Source organism: Candoia aspera, chromosome 2 (assembly GCF_035149785.1).
Source record: "Candoia aspera isolate rCanAsp1 chromosome 2, rCanAsp1.hap2, whole genome shotgun sequence".
Classification (NCBI taxonomy): Eukaryota; Metazoa; Chordata; class Lepidosauria; order Squamata; family Boidae; genus Candoia; species Candoia aspera.
The window spans coordinates 172,221,197-172,243,605 of record NC_086154.1 but is presented as its reverse complement, the minus strand read 5'-3'; the positions used below and the strand labels follow the sequence as shown (position 1 = coordinate 172,243,605).

Here is a 22,409-nt window from a genome sequence, read left to right as displayed (position 1 = left end):
ATATCCAAGTCTTCTTATAGCAAATCTATGTGTTATCTCAATATTTTACTTGTTTGGAGCATTTTTCATACATTTTTGTTAAATTCTCCCTGAAGAAGTAAAAGTTCTCTTTTTCTTTCACATGAACTCTGTCTCCTGATGGACATTTTTGGGTGTCAAGCTAAAAACCCCTACCTGAATACACTTTCCCAGGGAAACTAAAATTGTCAGCTAAGCCATAAAACATACAGAAGACCAAGGAATGCTGATAAGCTGGGGAAAAACCTGGGAGGCAACAGAGCTTTGGGAAAGCAAAAGAAAATAACCCCCTTGAAAGAAACTATAATCACAGAATGCTGCCTTTTGTTCTTTCCATTGTCTTTGTAGTCCTGCCCTGTTAGCTCAAAGTTGCACCCTAATGGCTGCACTAATCTAACTAGGTACATGATCCAGTGAAATACTTGGTGTTGGCTATACCAATCTAATATCTTGCTGCGGTATCCAATTACATGCATATTCTAATTCCATACGTCTCTTAAAAGGGACTGTAACTGCACCCTTTTTTAGGCCTGTCTTTCCTCCAGCACTGACAGTAAGCCAATTTGTGCTTCACTTAATAAATTAATCCAGTTCAAACATATCCCTGAAAAAATTATCCTATACTAAACATTCTTTAGGGTGGGTCGTAACCCCCATACTGAAACCAGTATCAAACCAGCTCATCAGACCCTAGATAAAGCTTCTCATGGGAAGTTGTCTTGCTGTGAGGCTAAACCACAGAATACCCAGCACCACAAGGGAATGCTACCGATGATCCTTTAACCTGACAGAAGGAACTGGGTACATTTAGCTAAGAGAAAAGATGATAGAAGAAGAATATGATAGCCTTCTTCAAATATGTGAAAGGATGTCAGATAGGTTTCTCTCATTCCGGAGCGCACAACATGGATTTAAGTTACAAGAAGGAAGACTCCAACTGAATGTCAAAAAAAGGAGCAGTTTGACTGTGGAACAAATTAGCTCAAGAGGTGGTGGGTTCTCCTTCATTGGATGTGTTCAAGCAGAGACTAGATGGCCATCTGTCTAGAATGTGTTTCTCCACTGAGCAAGGGGGTTGATTTAATGGCTCCTTTTAATTCTATCATTCTATGAAGTTCAACCAATTGCTACCAGATTGGCTTTGCTATTCAATTTGTTCCCTGACAGCTAAGCTATTTCCATTTCATGATACATAATTAACAAGCTCAGATGGTGTGCCTTTGGCAATCTGACTGCATATGTCCTAATGATCCTCTCTTTTGCTCCAATTAAGAGGAGATACCGATTTAGTTCAAGATTCTTGACAGATTTCAAACTCTATGAAATAAATCCATCTAGGCCAGAAATTAATCTTCTGAGGAAACAGAAGAAATGCTAAACTAAACAATTGCCTGACTAGTGAGTATAATTTCATGAAAAACAGCATGCTTATGAATAATTCTTGTTGGGTGTTAAGAGAGAGAAACAGTAAAACATGTCTGAGAAACAATGATAAATATTTCAGATAATTGATATATTTCATGGAGATTCCATTGTTTCTTTTACAGAGTAACTCTTTTACAGAGTAAAAGAAAAAGGCAAAAACTAAACAAAAATAAAGATAAAAATGAACTAAAACAATTGGGGCTTGTGCATTGCATATGCTGGTCTATGACTGTAATAAAGATTTATTTGATGCATATGATATTCAAAGAAGAAATACATTTTAATATCCAAATTCAATATTTGTATCCAGAGCAACATTTGTACACATTACATTATTAGAAAAACCACTGTTAATATAGCTAATAAATAGCAATTAGATTTAACAGAATTCATAATTCATTTGGGGGGGTTTCAAAGCTCTTTGTTGTGTTACTTTTCAGCCAGAGAGATTTTTAAATACCATTGCTCTAATTAAAGATGTATTTTAGTTTTCTAACATATTGCAATAATAAATCTGGCAGCTAACAACAGGAATTGAATCTATTACTTACGCTGCATCAATTTATATGCTTTAGGAAATAGGGATAATTAACTTAAAAGTAGGATTCATTATGAAAGATTGTAGGGTGATTTTCTTCAAAGCTTTTAATAAAAGAGATGAACTGGGTGTTGCCAACAAAAATGATAATAGGAACTAATTTGCTGATAATCCTGCCAACACTATTTAGAAAGTTAACAGTTTATATAGTATAAATTTAGTATGGTGTCACCTAAGGATCTGTTCCTGATATAAACTAGATTTAAAAGGACGTTTATTCTCCAAAGGGTTCCAAAGAGCTGTATCAAGTTCAAAATCCTAATCATCCTCGAGGTGTTGATAAGAACTTTCAGGAAAAGCCTGCTTGAGCTTCATTTAAGCTTTACATAACACTGGAGAGATTTCCTTGCTATTAAATGAAGCAGATATACAACAATCTTAATATGTTGTTAATAGCATTAATCAGTGAAAGTATTTACAAAGAAATGCTTGGTAAATAAGAAGAACCATCTCACATAACTGGTCTATTTCATGACAGTTCCAATTCTTATAAAAAATGTGATTATGTGAAGTGGGTCTGCTGGAGTAGCAGCCTAAACATTCCTGAATGCAGTTCAATTAATATCCTGTCTGATCCAGCAACCAACCTTGACTAATAGAAAACTGAAAAGGTTTAATCTACTTTAATCATCACAGCATTAGCAAGTTCCAGTTTCTATTGTGTAGACACCACTGTATTTGGTTTTTAATTGTATTCTACAATACAATATTTGTATTGTATAATAAAACAATTTGGGGGGGGGGAAACTGAGAAGAGTTTTTAGGGAAGAAGAGGGCCTAAAATATTAGGCCCTCTAATATAAACTTCCTAAATTTCCTTATATTTTGGTTAAAATAATGTTTGCTATTTTTTTGTATACATTATATATATATATATATATATATGTAGAATATATTCCATCTTCATTTTAACCTGGTAATAGACATATATAAGTTAAAAAAAACAGGATAGGAGAGAGACTTTTGCATGGAAAAAGCAGAAAAGGTGTTTAACATCAGTCTGACATAATTGTAAATGCAGTAGAGCAGTGTGTGTTTGTGTTGGAGGAAGAGAGGGATAGCAGCCATAGAGACAAGGACTTGAGTGAGCATTTTGCAGCCAGTTCCCTACCTCTGATTAGCATTACATCTTTATCAGCTTTTATTGTATTGTTTGTCACGCTGAGCGAAAATTGACCCTCCTGCTGTTTTCAGGAAGCAAGCGTGTAAACCGTCTTAAATTATTGGAGGCACAACGTTACTTGAAAAAGTGTGATGGAGTTGATTAGGAGAGGGGAGGCTATTCCAGAGCAAGTGTGGGGAGCGGTGTGTGTGTATGTGGGGTGGGGGGGGGGGGAGAAGGAACAGCAGCCACATAGATCTGCTGTTATGAAGATTCATAGAGCCAAAGTAAGTTTTCAAAAACAAAAGTCATGTTTTTTTGGCACTTCAGTCCTGGCTCAGGTGTGGTACAGGAGTTAGCATTGTGAATCGAGTGTTAAGGTAGTAACACTGAAGCTTGGAGGCAGGCAGCAGGAACTTTTGCCTTGGATCATCTTCTGAGTTCCCAATCCCTGGTGAGTGGAGAGACAACATTACAGGGACTGGGTTTTAAAAAAAAGATGCTGGATAAACTAAGGATGAGAAACTGAATTAGGTGAACTGGTTTGGGTGCTTATGGAGTGGAGAGATGCCAATCAGCTCATTAAGAGAAAATCATGAGTATGGGTGTCCAAAAAAAAAAAGGAAAATATATTTTCTTTCGAAGCCAAACGTAACTTCACATTCTGGATGTAAAATTTCAAATAGGCCATAATTTGGCAGATACAAACCTCAAAATATTTTGGTTGTTCCAGGTTTTGGCTGAAACACAACCCAAGAGGTCATTGAAGGATTTCATGCTGGGAATAAGGCAAAACTGTTGTCTCTCACCTCCTTCAGAAACAAGGATATTTATTCTTCATGGTGCCACTCACCCCTCCAAAGGCCCTAGTCACCTGTTCTTTATTCCAATGCTCTCAGCAGTGACCAGCATGGCATATTCTACAGGACTGCCCACCCCGATCTTCTCCATGCTCTCTCTTCATCTACCAATGTCCAAATGATGAAACGGGAGGAATCAGGCCCTATGGGGCCATCACAATGGATGAATGAGATGATAGACCTTCCCCTTTTCATCTTCCACTGCTTCCCATATTACTATTAGAATCACAGGACACGTCATTGCCAAGAAAACGCCTCAGCCTTAGCTTTCTCCTACTGTTCTTTCCCCCAACACTTCTGCTCAGAAAAACCACGTTTTGGACTATATCCAGAAGAAAACAGCTATTTTGTTCTGCATCTGGACCCAAACAGAATGACTCTTGCATAAACCATTCTGCACATCCTTAATCATAAGTCAGTGTGAATTGTTTTCTGAAGATTCAGAGAATGAAAATGGTCTGTTTGGAAATGCCTTTAAAAAGAAACTTAGCTAATGGCTTATTGCCTTAGCTTGCTCTATTCAGTGTTACCATCCAAACTCCCTCTAAAATTTTACCCCATTGATTTCATTTTTAAGATATGAGAATTATTTAAATCCATAGAATCTTATACATGTAACATGGTATCATTTGTGCAGTTCTTAATCCCTATCCTCTATTTCATCATCAATGAATACACGCAAGTATCTATTTTAAACATGTCATTTCAGTATGTCTAGTTTATTTAGTAAATGCTCAAATTATTGTTCACTGCATTATCCACAATTACTCCATATCATTCCATACCTCAACCACTTATTAATGCTGACATGGAAATTCAGTAAAATCAGTAATAAATTAGTTGAAAATAATGTCCTGATATGAACATTTCATGAGCTTGGCTTAGCTTCATTTCAACTTTGCTTTTTTTTTTTTTTGCTTTGCTTTTTATTCTTGTATTTCCATACAGGCATATAAATGGATTCTTATAATGCTATATTTTCTCTTTCTTTAATTTATGGGCACTTTTTAGTTTTATGGGGAGGTGCCATAACTCAGCAGTGGCTCACATGCAGAAAATTCCAAGTTTCTCAAGTGGCTAAGCATCCCTACTCATGCTATGAGTTAGTACATCTTCCTAATCTGCATGTGTATGTTGCTGGCTGTGTCCCTCTATCACTTTCCACTACAATTCCCAGAATGAAGAGTGAGAATTCTCTGCTACCCCTTGGATCACCTTGCACCAACCACTAGCTGTTTCACCTAGCCAACTCCCACTTCACTGCCTGCCACAGTTCATGTCTGGGATAAAGTCACAAGGCAGATACTACAAAATGAAAAAATACCTCCCAGAAACATGAATGAATCCAAATTTTATCTTTATTCTTTGCTAGCAGAGTGCATCTACTTTCAATGTCTTATCTGAACTTTAAATATTTAATGGCACTGACAATTCCCTTTCTGAAGTATTTTGGCCGCATAAACAAAAATACATAAATCACATTGCAGTTCATTATATTAATAATGTTTATCTGCAAAATGAATTTCAATTTCATTATTTCATACCTGTGTGTCTGTGAAAAGAAAAACCATGTCTCTGTCTTCCACCCCTGCCATTTTGTATAGCTTCCTAAGGTCTTCATGAAAAGTGTCATAATTATAACCACGACTTAGTTCTATTTGAAAGCATTTGTAGCCACAAATATGAGAGGCAAGTCTAGTCAGAGACTGCTTCCCTGTGCCTCCAACACCAACAAGCAGGGAATTTCCTCTTTCCTGACGAATCATCCGAGCGATTCTATGCAGAAAATTGAAATAACATTTGAGTTTCATAAAACTTATAAAAGTAAAAATACCATTCCAATACCTTGGTCATCTGTGACATATTGCACATTCCAGAACTGAGACAGAAGCTATTCTCCCAGGACATGAGTGGATAACATACAATAAATATACAGCTTGCTTCATGCACCCTCTTACTATGGCTCAGGAATCACCCTCACCCACACCACTAAAGTTTGATGGCAAAAATCTACAGCACAGTTTCCTGTGTTAGATTTGGCCATGCCTCCTGGCCAGGGAGAACTAAGTTTATGAAGAATAATACAATCACTGCTGAGCTTGTTGTTCTGATTTCTGAATTTGTCTTGTTTTGATACAAGGCCTATTGCTGGCTTCAAGTGCCTAAACCATTCCCTGGCATTTTTACTTCTCTGCTGTTTGCCCCATCTGTGTATCATGTCTTTTCCAGCTCTATTTCATACATATTTGTTTTTGTTTTATATTTTAACTACTTGTACCATTTTTACTTTTAATAATACTCACAGCACTGACCTCCACTGGCCCTCCCAGTTCTGTTGCTAAGCAATCCCAGTTCCAGTTGCCATCTTAACCCAAGGACTACCTGTATGTGATATGGGTATGTGACATATTTCCTATTCAGTACTTGATATTCAATAATGTATATATAATATTAATACTAAATTAATGTTGAGATAATTATTTACCTTGAAACATGCTCTACTGCATCTTGGAAAAATACCAGCTTGACCTCTTTAGAGCTTGTTATATTATAATCATCAAGGTAGTCTTGTAAAACTCCCATAAGCTTTTCTATTTCAGGTAACTCTTCATAAATTCGATCAGCTTTATCTACTCCTATCTATATGTCATTATGGAGAAAAAGCAGATGAATACAACAAAAAGGAATGGCAATTTAATGACAATTGACAACAGACGCTAATCAAAGAAATATATCATAGTGGTGACAGTAGTGAAACAAAGTTGATAGAAATTTTACAAAATTAAACATGCAGAGAGAAAAATTAGTCATCAAACCTCTTAGATCTATTAACTGTCAGGAGTAAGATGGTTCCTTGTGAATGTAGGTGCACTGGAATCCTCTTCCCTCCCTGTTTTTGACTCTCTTTCATGAGAGACACCACAGCAAATTAAGAGTTAGTTCAATAACCTATCCCCTTTCTTTCTGTTCTTAAGCTCCAAAGCATTTATTTATTAATGAATGCATATCCTAGTTTTCAAGTATAAAATCCTTCAAAGCAATTTGGAATATGTCATAATGTGCTCACTGACTGGTTCGTATGGAAGAAATGAGGTCTCATCATCCATTGCCCAGCAATGAACAACTGGGATTAGATCATTTTTAAAGCCTTTCAACCATCTAAATCTTCATCATTCCCCAAATAGTTAAGTTAAGCCTCTGTTTATTTTCTTGTTTTCCCTTTTCAGCTTGGTAAGGGCAGTGGTGGAAAATGCATATTTGTAGTACACATACCTGTCATTCTCTAAGCTTTTTTTTTTTTTTACAAATATAACTTCATATTCTTATTCATTTATGAATAAGATAACTTCCAAGAAAATGTGCATATTATTCCTTGGTGGAAATAGTGACTTTCGTATCATGAATGTATGCTTTCTTAACCCCCTTGTCATCCAAGCAGAAATCACAGGCTAAGTCCATGACTTACTGATGCTGTCAACTGTCATAAATGAATCCTACAAATTTGCAGTGAGACTCTCTATTGGACATACTGTACAGTACACAAATAAGATTCTGGAAGATGCCTGGAAGCAGGGAAGTCTCCCTTTCCTTGGCCATGCATCTAATGAACTATTTGAAGTCTAGAATTTAGTCTTTTGGGGAAACATAAAAAAACTCCACAGTGCATGTCTTTTGCTGACACCAGTTCTATGTTTTGATTTCAAGTCCAGGAAATCTACAATCTTTCTCCTCAGGGTCCTAAAGACTCTTGCTCAAACCAAAAAAACCCCAGTGACAAAATGGGGGCTAGCACTTGAAACAATTTTGTATCCTTATTATAATTAATGATTGATATCTCTGCATAGTGAACGTATTTCCTTCATAAAACTGAAAGTAAATGCAATTTAACGAATGCAAATCACATTTATATAGGTAAATATTTAATTAATAGATTTACTGAAATGAGTCTCAGGGCCTCAGAGATCACTCTAGGAACTACTCCAATGAAAAGGAGCAAGAAAACCAGCAACATGTTCACTCCATATGCTTGTGCCATGGCCATCTGCTGATCAGCTGTTTACTTTCTGCACTGATTTGATCTGTCAGTTTTGAATGCAGCTCAGAATTTATTCCTAAATATGACACTTCCAGAAAATCTAACAGACACTTCAAATTGGAGAACATTCCATCTCAATGAAAGAGACGCCATCTTTTGTGGGGATCAAGAGTTCTGTGAACATTATTTTTTAATCAGGCTAAACATGATTCCATTCTGATACTTAATAATTATGTAGATTAAAAAAAAGAATAAACAACAGATGTGCAAGAACTAACAGAAATGTTGGCAGAGAGAATGGTTTTAAACTTTGCTCTTGCCTTTGCACTCTTTAGGGTCTACTACTTTTTATATCTGAAACAATATCTAAGTACACATTATTTTTTTCAATGTTTACTGCATTTATATTCCATTATTCCTCAAAGGTCTGAGGCATTTGGACTGTATCTGGGAATTAGAATTTTTCTCCAGATCAGGAAAATAAATCAATTAGAAAATAAGAAAATCAGGAAGTAAGATATTGTATTATTGCTCAAGCCTGTCTGTTATTGCTATAATAACACTTTTATGGTTTTATTGAAAGCAAGCACCAGAAGTTTTGATTATTAAGATTGTTACTGTAATACTGGAGAATATGCTGAAATTCATAAATCTTTCGTAAGAGTAAAGCAACTCTGGTCATAGAAAGGGTAAACTTTTGGCTTTCTTAAGTTGAATGATATAGAAAGACAGTTTTTTCTTAATTCATATTGCATATTTTCCTTTCATGCCTTAGAATATGAGCAATATTCTGTAGAAGTTAAATAACAAAGCTATGATTCTATAAATGTTAGTATTATACAGTATGCTCACCTTTATGTAATCTCCAAATAAGATAGGTTTAGACGCAAATGAGTCTGCGTCAACTGAAACTCCAAAATATTTGCCTACAAATTAAAATAAGTTTGCTGATTTGTAAGTACAGAATTTTGATAAACAAATAAGTAATCAGACATACACATTAACATAAATAAGCATTCTTACTGGCCATGTCACTTAACATAGAATAAAAATATTGTTTATCTTCAGAACAGATGAGACGATCATGAAAAATTCTCTGGCACTCATGACAGAATAGCCTGAATATTTGATTCTGGTCTCGAACTGACGTAGAATCACACTGCAGTATGCCTGTATAGAGAAACACATGAATGATAATTCTATTTACACAACAAACAATCTTCAATACTTTTAAAAACACATACATATTCACCAACTGATAACTGCAACATCAAACTATTATTCTTTCCATGAAACATCTGAGTAATGATCACAACAGACTATTATAAATGCAATTTGCAAGTAAATATTACAGTGTGACATGCTACTGTTTCTAAGATATTCAAAAGATACCAGGAAGAGTTATACTAGATCAGATGAAAGGCCCAGCTAGTGCAGAATTCTTTTCTCAGAGCAGCCAGCCAAATACTGAAGGGGAGCCCACAACATGAATGTAGTAATAATCTCTTGGTCATGTTCTGCAGCATCTGGAATTGAGAGGCCTACTACCTCAGACCATGACAAGAAGTAGCTTATCATGACTAGGAAGAGCAAGCCTATCCTACTTATGATCTACAACTGTGGCTTTCTTTTTCACCCCCCAGTATGACAGTCAGATTGGTGAAGTTCTTTCATGTGCTGATTGCACATCTTTGCAGTGTGCTCCTGTAATGGTTTGTGAGAATAACCTTGGGAGATGGGAGGAGTAGGAGCTGCAGCCTAGTCAATGGTCAGACAAGAGATATCTCAGCCCACAGAAGGAATAGGGATGCAGAAAGTGTCTCAGAAGGGACCCTCCCTAGTTCTCTGGAAAATAAAGGTGAGGAAGGGGGAAAGCGTTTCCAGACTTGCAAGATTCTGTCACTGTAACCTTACAAAAAAGGTAGTGTTAATACCCATGGTTTGGGTTTCTTGTCTAGACTACAGTACCTTGAAGGGCTGACAACTCCCCAGGAAAGTTTGTATAGTTCCCACTTCATTGTTCTTATAAATAAAATAAGAATACAGATAAAAATACTGTAGTGATATTGATTAAAGATTTGTAAATTAAAAAAAACCCTTATCTGTTATTTAAAACAAATATATTTTAAATGCTTATTGGTTCTTGTCCATCTATGGTCAGTTTTAACAAGGCATATTTTTAATAAAGGTAAGCTAAGTAGCAGGATTAGCCTGCTGCTATTTCTTCAGTTTTCTTTTCTTTTTATGAACTATGTATCAAATATAGTTTATCTTTCTATAGTATTTTTAGATTATAATCTGTTTTGTGAGTATTTACACTGAAAGGCATGTTATGGTGTACTAAACTAGGTAATTGAACCTTTAAATCTAAGAACATTAAGATTTTTTATACATGGCAGATGGTCAAAAGAATTATTATACAATAGTGGAAGTCAAATCTACTCCTAACTTCTGGAAATAGATAGTTGATATGTGCAATCCTTCAACCTTTCTTTTGGGGAGGGTTCAAGCAAGAAAGAATATTTTTTAGTAAACTGGTCAATTTTTTAAAATTGTTTTGTAATTGGCACGTATTTTTTTCTTTTTTTGGTTAATGCATTTGAAGCAATAAAATATTTCAACCATTATTTATATTCTCATCCTATGAATTTGTCTAGTACTTTTAAAAAAAACTCTCTAAGATGGTGGTTAGCAGTCTGTTTTATACTAATGAATTCTACACACAAAATTAAAACATTTCCCTTATCTGTCCTAATCCCTCATTCAAGTTCATTGGATAAATCCAGGTTATAATATTAAGGAAAAAAAATCTTCCTCTCCCCCACATGAATCATTTTAAGCACCTACATAATGCTCCCTACTTGCTTTTTTCCTAGGCTAACAAGCTCCAAATATTGTAACCTTTTTGCAGGTAAGTTGCTCCAGGCCTTTGATCATTTTGGTTACTCTTTTCTGCACTTTCTTCAGTTCCATACTGTTCTTCTTGAGGCAATTGTGAGAACAGAGGTATGGTGACCAAGTGAATTCAACCACAGATATCCATAAAGGTTTACAATATTGGCGGTTTTATTTCTGATTCCTTTCCTAGCGATTCTCAATATGGCACTTGTCTTTCTTCAAACAGCCTTATACTGCATTGACATTTTCATCAAGCTGTCTTAGCCCTATCTGGAAGCCCTCATCTCAGAATGAGGGTGAGGTCCTTGAACATAAGGACCAGGGTACAGTATCTGCAATACACAGTGGCTTAGCAGCAGGGTTCTGCCAAGAAACAAAGAACCTGCTGAGATCCATTGGATGCAAACAGCCAAAAGGTTGTCTTGATATTCAGTCTGTCTTCATTCTTGGCCCTATCTATTTTTGTTTTACCACACACATACCTCTTAAGTGCTCCATTTCTACTTCATTTACTTTATGTTTCTCCTGACATACCCAACTCTCACTTCTTTATAATGAAGTGGGCAGACGTATCCTTTTATACATTTTGATTAGAACATATTACTTATTATTTTCTACTTTCCTATCCTTTTCACCAACATTTGCACATATTAAAATGTCTCCATCCATTTTCTCATCTTTACTAAATATTCTACCAAGATACACAAGGATGAACAATAAAGTTCTCAAACTTCATTTAAAGAAAGAGTTTGTATAATTCAAATGATTGGTTAATTAATATGCTGATATGGAAAGATACTTTGGTGTATATATACATACACACAACTATGATAAAAGAAAAGGATATAAACAGAATAAATGCTATCCTTGGAAAACTTGTAATAACCACCTAATTATGTCTAAAAATTTCAATATCAATCCACCATATTATCACCAAATACTGTCAATTTCAACATATAGTACTCATTAGGGTGGAATACAGCAAATGAAGTTCAGATGATGTTCTGTTAATTTAATTTAATATACTGACTTTAATAAACTTTCTAAGATGATTAACAGACATGTTTAACAAGCTTCTGGCATAATACCGTAGAAAAAATTAGAAAACTAATCCCCCCAAATTATTTTACGTTATATAGTATGTGTTTTCCTATACTAGCTTAAAAAAGCTATTATTTATGGTAATAAAATTATTCTTCCACTAGAATAGTCCTAAAGAATTTTAAAAGGTATCTTCATAGAATATATAGCCTTCCTGTTTCTTTAGTAATTCATATTCTGTTAACTAAAGGAGAATGTCTGAAAAGATTTCTTTAACAAGGCTCAAAATCAAATCAAATCAAATTAGTATTTCCATTCAAGCATACAGTATGTAAGTGATATAAATATGTAGAACTGAGCATATGCTTGGTGACTAGAGAGGACTGCAGGAAGCAACCTCACCAGTTTATCAGATAGGGTTGATTCTATCCACTAATTAAAAAGGGCAAACCTATCCACATTTGGGATTTTGACAGTGTTACTGGCTCTCACACAACATGGCTGGTGGGGGCACTTTACTATAGTCACCCAGGTTCCTCCCACCCCCAGAAATGCTTATGGGACCTATGTCAGACTCAAGAGATATTCTTGAAAATAAAGATGTTGCTAAGTAGGCATAGGATTGGAACCTAACACAACATTCTTCTTTATCCCTATACTTAAATTAAATAGCCTTGTACTATATAGTTTTTTTGTGATTAGCTTACTGATAATACTTTTAGCTCTGAAAGTACATTCCTTCCTCTCTATACTTTGTTTGTCAGCCATACCTAGAATATTGTCTTTAGTTCCTGGAAGGATATTGACAAACTGGAGTGTGTCCAGAAGAAAGCAAGCAAAATAATTAGGGTCTTGGAAGGAACAACGTATGAGGAACAGTTGGAGGCATTTGGTATATTTAGTCTGGAGAAGAGAAGACTGCAGTAAGACAGGCATTTGAAAGGCTGCCATATAGAAGACAGAATATATTTCCTTAGTGTTGTTTCAGAAGACAGGCCATGGTTTTAAAATATAAGGAAGCAAATTTTGATTGGATGTAAATGAGAATTTCCTAATGGTACAAGATGTTCTGTAATGGAACAGACTGCGGTGGGAGATGGTGTGGACTCTCTTCTGCTGGAGGGGCTTAAACAGAGGCTGAATGGGCATCTGTTGAAGATGTTGTAATACTGGATTTCTGTATTAGATGTGGAACTGAACCCAATTAATGTTCCCATTATTGTTAATCTTGGCAACTTCTAGATATGTGAATTTTAACTGTTAGAATTCACAGCAATGGTCATCTTGGCTGTGGAATTCTGGGATCTGACATTCTCACATCTGGAAGTTGCCAAAGTTGGAAAACACCAGACAGTATGATCTCCAAAGTCCTTTCCAATCATTATATTCTATGATTCTACGCGTACTTTAGGAAATATAATAAAGGTAACAGGATTGTCCACTTTTGTTCAGATAAAAGAGCATCAGAAATATAGTACATGGTTAATTAATTTCAGAGCACGCTAAGCCACCAAATATTACTATAATATTTGGCATTACATATTACAGATTTCACTATGGCTATAACACAAATTATTTTATCTATAGTTGCACTCGCTGCCTCTGCTATTTGAGTATGATTTGCACACATTGTACTACTCTCTACTTTAAGTTTTCTCTAGTCTATTCAAACTAGATATCTTTGCTCAAGAATGTGGTAGTAGTTCTAAAGGTATTAAGTATAGCGCTTTTTTGAAAGAGTACACTAGCAATAAAGTTATTTAAGGCTAAAATATGAACACAGATAATAAACTGAATTATCAGTATTTGTTATTAATACCAAAATTTTAAAAAAATGTATGCAATGTGATAAATATAGAGAATAATTGCTTAAGATGTGAGCACGGAATTACAATGACAACAACAACAAACTGCTGTATAGAATATATATACCTTACCTTGGATGCACTTTGACAAATCACGTAAATTAAACACATAATGAGATTTTGCTGGTGTTGGGAGCAGATCAATACTCATTCTTTGATATATTTCAACAGCAGCCTCCACTATACTACTTGTACACTGCTTTACTGCTTGGACAAATTCAGCTAGGAAGCCTTTCAGAATAGCCTAGACCAAGGGAAAGATAATATAAAACACAAAGCTAAATGTTTTATTTTGTTTCTTTCTTTTACAATAGTTTTCATTTTAAAAATTACTAAAAGTGAAGCTACAGTCCTATATCAACAGAAAAAAACCCACTCTGTAAAAAGTACTCAATTTTTTCATCTACTCTGAGCACAGGCATGCCATCTTCCACTTCTGTAAAGATTCCCCATTCATTACAATGGAAGGGACAGTTCATAGTTTGCAAAGAAATTAAAGCATTGGGTAGCATGGGAAAGTAAGAGCACTATGTCTCTGCCAAAACACCCGAGGATCTGGATCAAGGCAGCTGATGGCAAAAATTCTGATGTGCAGCAGTGATTCATCTATTGATCGCTGGAATTTATAGATTTGGCTTCCATTGTTTCTTTTAAAAAAAAATTTTTTTCTTTAATTTGTAAAGCCACAGAAAGAAAGACTCTTGAGGGTACAGAGGACATTATCTGTACAAACAAATATTAAATATACTACTGTGTTTTTGCCAGAAAAGCTTTTCTTCAGAAAAAGATCTGAAATTTTTTTTTTGTCAGTTTGAACATAAGGCAATCATGTCTAGCACCATTTGTTTATTTGTTTTATTTGTTTGTTTAAAAGATTGTATGGCCACTCTATCTTAAGAACAGAACTGGCAGCAGCTCAAAACAACAGTAAAAACCAGAAGGACAATTAAAACAGAAATCTGGTCCTGGTTGTTTATTTATACAGGTATATTTGCTACTTTATATTACAAACAGATTTAGCCCAGCTGTCTGTCTGGGTCTAGCACCACACAGCAACATGCTATGTCAGAAAATCCAAGGAAATATAATTTTTGCCCCTTTTATGTACACAGATGGTGGTACTGACCTGAAAAATTTGTTTAAGGCTATGTTCAGAGGGTGTCGGAAGGCACAGCATAGCAAAGTGTCTTATGAAACGTGGAGTAACTGGATTACGTCCACCACCAGGAGGTGCACAAGCTGAACAAATTGTTACGTCCTAGGGAAGAAGATCACAAGATGATTTGTGTCAGAAGTTAATACTCTGTGCTGCTATTAATCCTATAGATCCTGGTTTTGAAGAATATATTTTTAAGTAAACTATAACTCAACATAACTGATACTCTATTCTTACTCCAACTTTTAATTTGGTTTCAAAATACTATGAATGTAAAGATTTAGCTTTGTTGTTGTTTATTCATTTAGTCGCTTCCGACTCTTCGTGACTTCATGGGCCAGCTTAAGTTTGTATAATTCTGTGCTCTTCTACAGTTTTGAATATAAAGGAATCCAGATGACTTAACACAGAGAATTTGACAAAGATTGACCTAGCCAAGTGCAAGAGTAATTTGATCAGAAAACAGAAAACTGCTGTCCTCTAGTGGATTGTTGCTTCTGATGTTTAAATTACAGAAGAATTCAGCAGACTTTACTTAGTTTACAGCATAACCAACATTAACTTCTGACTATACCAGAGATTAATAAATCAGGAAAAAAAAATGTAGTTCATTCCATACTTCATTTTTCTTAACCTTCATCTGTCAAAATAAATACTAACTCCAAGTTTTGACAACTTTTTCAAAGCATTTGTAATGGTCATTTATAAATATTTTGCAATTATCTTCAATCATACACCATATATGTATAATTAGTGTCGGGCAGAGTATTCAAAACAGAGGCTTTACAAAATGTGTCATTAGTAATGAAGCATCTGTCTTTAATGTGTTAAAACAGCTACTGTATATCTTTGCAAGGCTCACACAGCTGCTTCAAAGGTTGTTCCTGGTTCTCTGTACATGTGTGCATGCATAAGTGCTTTGTTTTGCTAACAGTCCCAGCAGAAACATTATCTGTGAATGGACAGGCAGAAAACTAGAGCCAGCCTTCAAACTAACTGTGTAGCCTTGCAAAGGATACAGATTGCCTTAACACTTTGAAGAGAGATGCTTCATTTGTGCCAATGTGCCTTGCACAGCACTTCTTCTGAATATTTTGCATAATCCTATGTCACTACCACATCTTAGCCCACTTCTTCCGAAGCATAGCTGTGTTCCTGGTAGCTCATCATATTATTTGGCAGCTTGCCAAGGATATGATCAGTTGGGAGGAGAGAGCATGCAAAGGTCGTGCTTGTATGCCATAGCATCATGCTCCTCTAAGCTGTAATGGTCATGTGCCCTCTGATAAAGGTGTGGAAATCCAATTACACTGAGAAAAGGGCACCGGAAGGGGGTCACCTTCACCCATTCTCCCTTTCAGCATAATCATTCACATGGTAATGGTGGGAGGGAGTGGGGAGCATTGGGCACCTGGGGCGACCTGAATAGGTTTTAGGCCTTAGGACAATGAACTGCCCAGGAGATAATACCATTAGGAGTTTTCTCTCTGAAGCAGAATAGGTTACAACACATGATTGTTTTTCCTGCAAAAAGGAAATTATTTATCATTCTTGCTTCCATTTCTACCAAGGGTCCCTCCTGCTAGTTATATCTGATCCAACCTGATATTTTGGCCGCCGCCATCGCCGCCGCCGCTGCTGCTGCTGCTGCTGTTGTTGTTATTATTATTATTATTATTGACTCAGGGCTAGGAGAGGCATGCTAGTAATGCAGATCGCTGGGCAGCCAGCACTGAATCTTTTCAGTCCATTTTGGAGTATGAATTGAAGGATTACATGTCAAAATAGAAGTGCTAAGCCTTACAGAGGTTTAACATATCCTTTTTGACTTCCATTTTAGCAAAAAGATGCTAATGAATGTACCTCTGAAAAGCAGCCACTTTGTTACTGAGTGTTGGCAGCTTGATACGGGAGTTATCTGTCTGGACCAAACATACACCCAAAAGAAAATACCACAGATGATGTGTTATCTGAACTTCCAGACAGTAGAATGGGATATAGAGGTAATACATATGCCTGCACTGACATTGCAGGAGGAGTGTTCACATTTTCTCTTATGAACATAACTTCTCTCTGAATTTACTGGACCTTCTTTCTCCTGCTGCTACAATTGCCCAGAGTCATTGGGAGTCGGGCTGTATACAAATTGGGAAATCTTCTGAATGCAACAATTCTTTTGGTAATCTGTGGCACACAAAAATTACCAGATATACACAGAGAACAGTAGTAGATTAACAGTTTGTTCTACAGGGCAAAACCTCCACGACACTGAACACAGCAATGTTTCTTACTTGTGTGAACTGGAGTGAAGAGAGTCTTGAACAAATAACAAGCCTCAAACCCTACCTGGATCAGAATCCTGTTTTTGGGAAGGAGGGCAGTAATAGCACTGTTTCTAGCTTGTTTGTGCTGAAACAGCCAAAGACATGGGTAACTGAAAACAGACTTACATGGATTTCCTTCCAAAACAGCTTATCTCGGTCATAGAATCCTCCAAAGTCCTGGTACTGTCTAAGTAGTTCAATGGGGGGTTGTGAGCCATAACGATCTAGTTTAGGCATGTTTAAATCATCCACAAAAATGACAACTCTTTTTTTCCCTGGTGCTCCTAAACAATACGTGAGAAAAGAAACCACTGCTGGTAAGCCTTCCCATATAATAAAGCAATATACACCATTTATTTATTTATATCAGATTTATACACTGCCCATCTCACTACACAAGTGACTCTGGGCTAAAATACTAAATTAAAGTATTTTAATACTAAAATACAAAATTTAGTATTTTGGTGCACTGTAATTCTGCTGTTGTTCTGCAATTCTGATTCTTCAAATGCTCATTTATGCTTAGCAAGCTTGAAAAATCCAGGAGCAAAGCCTTCCACAGGAAGAAGCCCTACCACCAATCCTGTGAAGCTTCCGTTTAGGACCTTGAGCTTAAACAGCTATTCCAATATAACACAGAAACTGAGGCAAGCTTCCCATTGTGGGCTGGAAAGGAATATACCTGAAAGAGGATGGTAGGTGGATTGTGCGAAAGCACAAGTGATCATTTGAAGAGCCACAGTTGAAGATAACCAGTCTCTTTTTCCCATGTACCTCGCATCTATACTTTCTGGTGGAAGGGCAGACAGGTTATTGAAGACTGCCCATCCGAAACCAGCATCTGTCTGTGCTCTGGTTTCTAATCTATAGTGCCAAGAGAAGATGGACAGTTAGCTGCTTGACAAATGTCAGGCAATGCAATTCCCCTCGGAAATCCAATTGAAGCTGCTCTGACACAGAGAAATGAGGCAAATGCGTACAGAAAGAAGCCGGTTAGCCAACTTATAGGCATGTGATAAAGTCTCTGCCACCCAACAATACTGAGGAAGGACGCTGATAGTCTCCTGTTAGGCTATGCATAGCAGATTAAAAATGTCTTTACTGTTGTGAAAGGGGCTTGGCAAACAAAAGAAAATAGGACACTACCCTAACATGGAAACAGGACATTCCCTTAGGTAGGCAGCAAACACTTGGCTATAGCACTGTTCTTTGTCTCGTGAAAAAACAGGAAGGGTGGATCTATATTAAGGGCTGCTAACTTAGTTCTCCTATGATCTGATTTAATCTCTAAAAGAATTGAGAATTTTATTAATCATGAAGATGAAATGTATGTGGGCTAGGTTTGTATGATTTCCACATTAATACCAAGAGGACAACTGATAAACTGCACAAAGGCAGAGAAGAAGTTCCCAGAGGTATATATTTCACTAACATTTCAAAAGTGTTTACTGAGAAAATACGAAAGTATCTGATTTGTAGTTCTAGAGATACAGTATATGTTTTTTAACAAAGGTAAAATGACCACCTTAGAACTAATGGCTATGAAAACGTAAAAGACTATGTGCAGTAGGGTTTGAGCAAGATCAGATCCTCAGTTCTAAGTAAAAATAGAAAGATGTTGTTTTTAACTCTGCATTTTTGAACCAGAAAAGGCAAACTACTATGTGAGGCAGAGAGGGACCAGTCTGCAAAAATCACTTTGGGGTAATGACCAATGGTTTTATATTCATGGGAGATATAATGGTCACTAAACAGTTGTCTGTAGTAAAACTTGCTGAAGCATCTCTGAATTGAGACAATTGCCAGACAGGAAGAAGACATATGGCAATGTTTTAACATCCCTTCTGTGGAAGGAATGGTTACAAAGAAAGTTTATCATCTCCTTAATAGGGCTTGCTTAGGTAGGAAAGATTCAAGAGACTGACTAGCCAAACAAGACAAACTGAAGGGGTCATACTGAAAGGACTGGAATCATCAGAAGGCATGCAAATCACAGGGGAAAAAAATTGAATCAGGTGTACTACTTCAGTATGCACCCCATTTCATCATCAATAATGGCATTTCAAAAGCTATTTTCAACAAATTATTGCACATATTCCTGAAGTAGCCCAAGGATCAAAGTCATGCATGTCGGAAGAATTCAGTTTGTCAAAGACTTTAACCCCACAAACCACTATGTATTTGGCAAAGTGGGCTTGCTGACTAGCCACCCAGAGGCCTCATCTGAGAAAATTTTAACCATAACTAATTGATCTTCAAGCAAGCATTGAAGTAAGGCCCACAGCTCTCCTAAAGCAAAAGGATGACATGCCATTCAGGGCAGAGTGGGTCTTCTAATGTGAATTTCTGTCCCCCACTCCACAACCTTTACAATAACAAAATAGAGTTGGAGGTGAGAGGAATAAAACATAGCAATTACTTTTTAAAACTAAACCTAAGATCACTGAGACATAATTAAATTACAACAGCAAAAATGTTGAGTAAGAAGGCAATCATAAATATTAGTAATTTGTGTTGGAGACTAGAGGGTTGTCATACAATCATTCCTGAGAGTGGGAATTTAACCTGAGCAAGTATTAGTGAAGCAAGATGGACAGCTGTTAACAGAAATGAGATTTATTTATAGGAAATACATTATAGGGCTAAGCAAAACCTAGCCCTCGACTAACTGCACTGTACCAGGAGAAGAGTCAAAGAGCATGTGATTCCCATACGTGCAGAACAGAAGGGATTTGAGATTAACTATCTTTCCAATAAAGAGCAGAAAGAGTAGATGGAGAAAGAGGGGACACAGAGTAAATCTTTAACTTTCCATCTACAACCTACTGTCTCCTTGCAGTCAATAGCTCATGTGGCACTAAAATGTCAGAACCATTGGATTTGGACCTCCAAGACCTCCAACAATTTGGGATTTTTTGTATCCACTACATTTTTCTGGTAGCCTTACATTTCCACAAACTTTTCTAGGTTGCTTTGCTTTCCTCCCCCAGTGTTTCAATCCTTAGCTGCTCTTCAAAATGCGTATCTATTTCAGTCTTCTCACATTAATTAGTTCAGATACTGTACATCAGATTTTGTTTTTCAAAATCCCTAATTGTTGACCATGCTAGTTTCTGTATATAATAGAAACCCTAAACATATGGAAGGCATCAGATTGGGGAAGGCTACTGTGGGTGCGCCTTTGAGTCAGTGTTGATTCATGGTGACTTCCTGGACAAGTCCCTGCAGTCTTCTTGGCAGGATTTCAGAAGTGGGTTGCCATTGCTTTCTTATTAGGGCTGAGAGAGAGCGACTGTCCTAAGGTCACCCAGCTGGCTTTGTGCCTAAGTCAGGACTAGAACTCATGGGCTCATGGTTTCTAACCTGGTGGTGCCTTAACTACCACACCAAATTGGCTCTCTCACCAAACTTTGTATATACCATGCCATAATAACACATTTTGTGAAAATTAAATATTTTTCTGTTACGTTACATCACATTGATAAAGGATCTGGCTGATATTAAAAGATAATCATAATGCATACAATGACATATGCTAAACTAGCAGACTTTTGCTCAGCAGGCATCAAATTGGTATATTTTATAGGATCCAAGTAGGTATGTGATTTTGCACCTAAATGAGAAATGCTAATATAGCATTTTCAGGACAATTGTGAGAATTAACAATTAATTGATTTAGAAACAGAAGTTGTCAGATGTTCTGTATCAAGCTTTGGTAGGACTGGCAGTGGTAAACAGATTGCTTTTCTTTTATCTACTGGATATTGTGGTATTTATCTTACATTTTCTGGTGAAGGTTGGGGAAAACTATATGACAAAGTCTACCAGCAAGTTTAAAGCTAAAATCAGGCATGTCAGAGCAAATTGACAAGCAAGGAGGCAGACAGACATAAATAGTATGTAGTAACTAGTCTTTATGGTCTCTTCTGGCAAGATGTTGTTAAAAGTGGAGAACAAAAGAGAACCTTGGAAATGTTGATAGGATGAAGGCAACAGGAGATGAGTGGTAGCCATGATTATCAGAGCTGAAGAAAACTCTGCACAGCAGAATCTTTTTACCTTAACTGCCCTTAGTGTTACCTATACATTAGCGCAGTTAAGGTAGGCATCTCCAACCTGGAGCTCATGAGAACTTTGGGGGCTGCAAATCCGAGAATTCCCAGCAGTGAATACTGGGAATTGCAGTTCAAATACATCTAGAAAAGCTGCTCTAGGAAGCTGCAGTATGCCCTGTGGGTCCTGGCAAAAGTAGATTAATCTATAAACGAATTTTGTGAAGAAATACAGTTTATTTTGCCATTTCTGTTGAAGGCAAAGGGAGGAACATAATTCCATCCTCTTTTCTTTAAAGCATAATAGACCCAGAACAAAATATGGCCAATGTATATTTAGGTCAGAAAGCAAAACAATTTTCCTCTTGAACATATCTATTATCAAGATTCATACAGAGTATGAAGCAAGGGCCCAACACAGAACAACAGATTTCTGCAAAAAATTTCCCTATCCATTAGAATTTGGGTATTCAATCACAGCTATATCCCAAGATTTAAGAAGTTCAGGGATTGGGCTATTTCCCATAAATATCCATATTATTCAGGGGTAGGCAACCTGTAGCCAGGGAACCATGTGCCATCCCTGCACCCTAAACATTATATGTAATTGTGCTGTATTTAGTTTAAGTGAAAAAAAATTATGCCATGGTGTATTTTTAACATTATTTTATAAAAAGAGAAGGGAAATACATTTGATAAACATCAGCAGCTGGGAATTCCTGCATGACACAAGGAAGAGAAAGGCTGACTGAAAAACCCTCATTAAAAAGAAATTCAGGTTAACATGATAGAACATAATAAGATGAATATATTAGATTTCTCAAGTGCTAATAGTGCCCTCTTGTGTAAAAGTGTTGAAGTATACAGTGTAATATTACAGCCTACATTCATATTTCAAGTCAGAGACTTTTAAGTTTTCCTTTGCTGTTACTTGAAGGTATAATTATACCATTTCACATTCAAACCTGAGATGGGGAGCAGAATATTAATGAATTGTCCCCAACAAAAGGCTAATTTTCTTCAAAATCAAGTGC

General features: G+C 36.4%; 1 protein-coding gene across 1 annotated transcript in view; it reads right to left on the bottom strand.

The window, feature by feature from the left end:
* The window catches only part of DNAH6 (dynein axonemal heavy chain 6), a 168,997-nt gene that overhangs the window by 78,112 nt on the left and 68,476 nt on the right, over positions 1 to 22,409 (bottom strand). The window contains exons 37-43 of the mRNA XM_063294890.1: positions 17,450 to 17,607; positions 14,970 to 15,101; positions 13,916 to 14,087; positions 9,063 to 9,209; positions 8,892 to 8,965; positions 6,489 to 6,643; positions 5,548 to 5,779 (exon numbers count right to left, since the gene is read on the bottom strand). Coding sequence (XP_063150960.1) covers positions 5,548 to 5,779; positions 6,489 to 6,643; positions 8,892 to 8,965; positions 9,063 to 9,209; positions 13,916 to 14,087; positions 14,970 to 15,101; positions 17,450 to 17,607 — 1,070 coding nt within the window. The remainder of the gene's footprint in view (positions 1 to 5,547; positions 5,780 to 6,488; positions 6,644 to 8,891; positions 8,966 to 9,062; positions 9,210 to 13,915; positions 14,088 to 14,969; positions 15,102 to 17,449; positions 17,608 to 22,409) is intronic.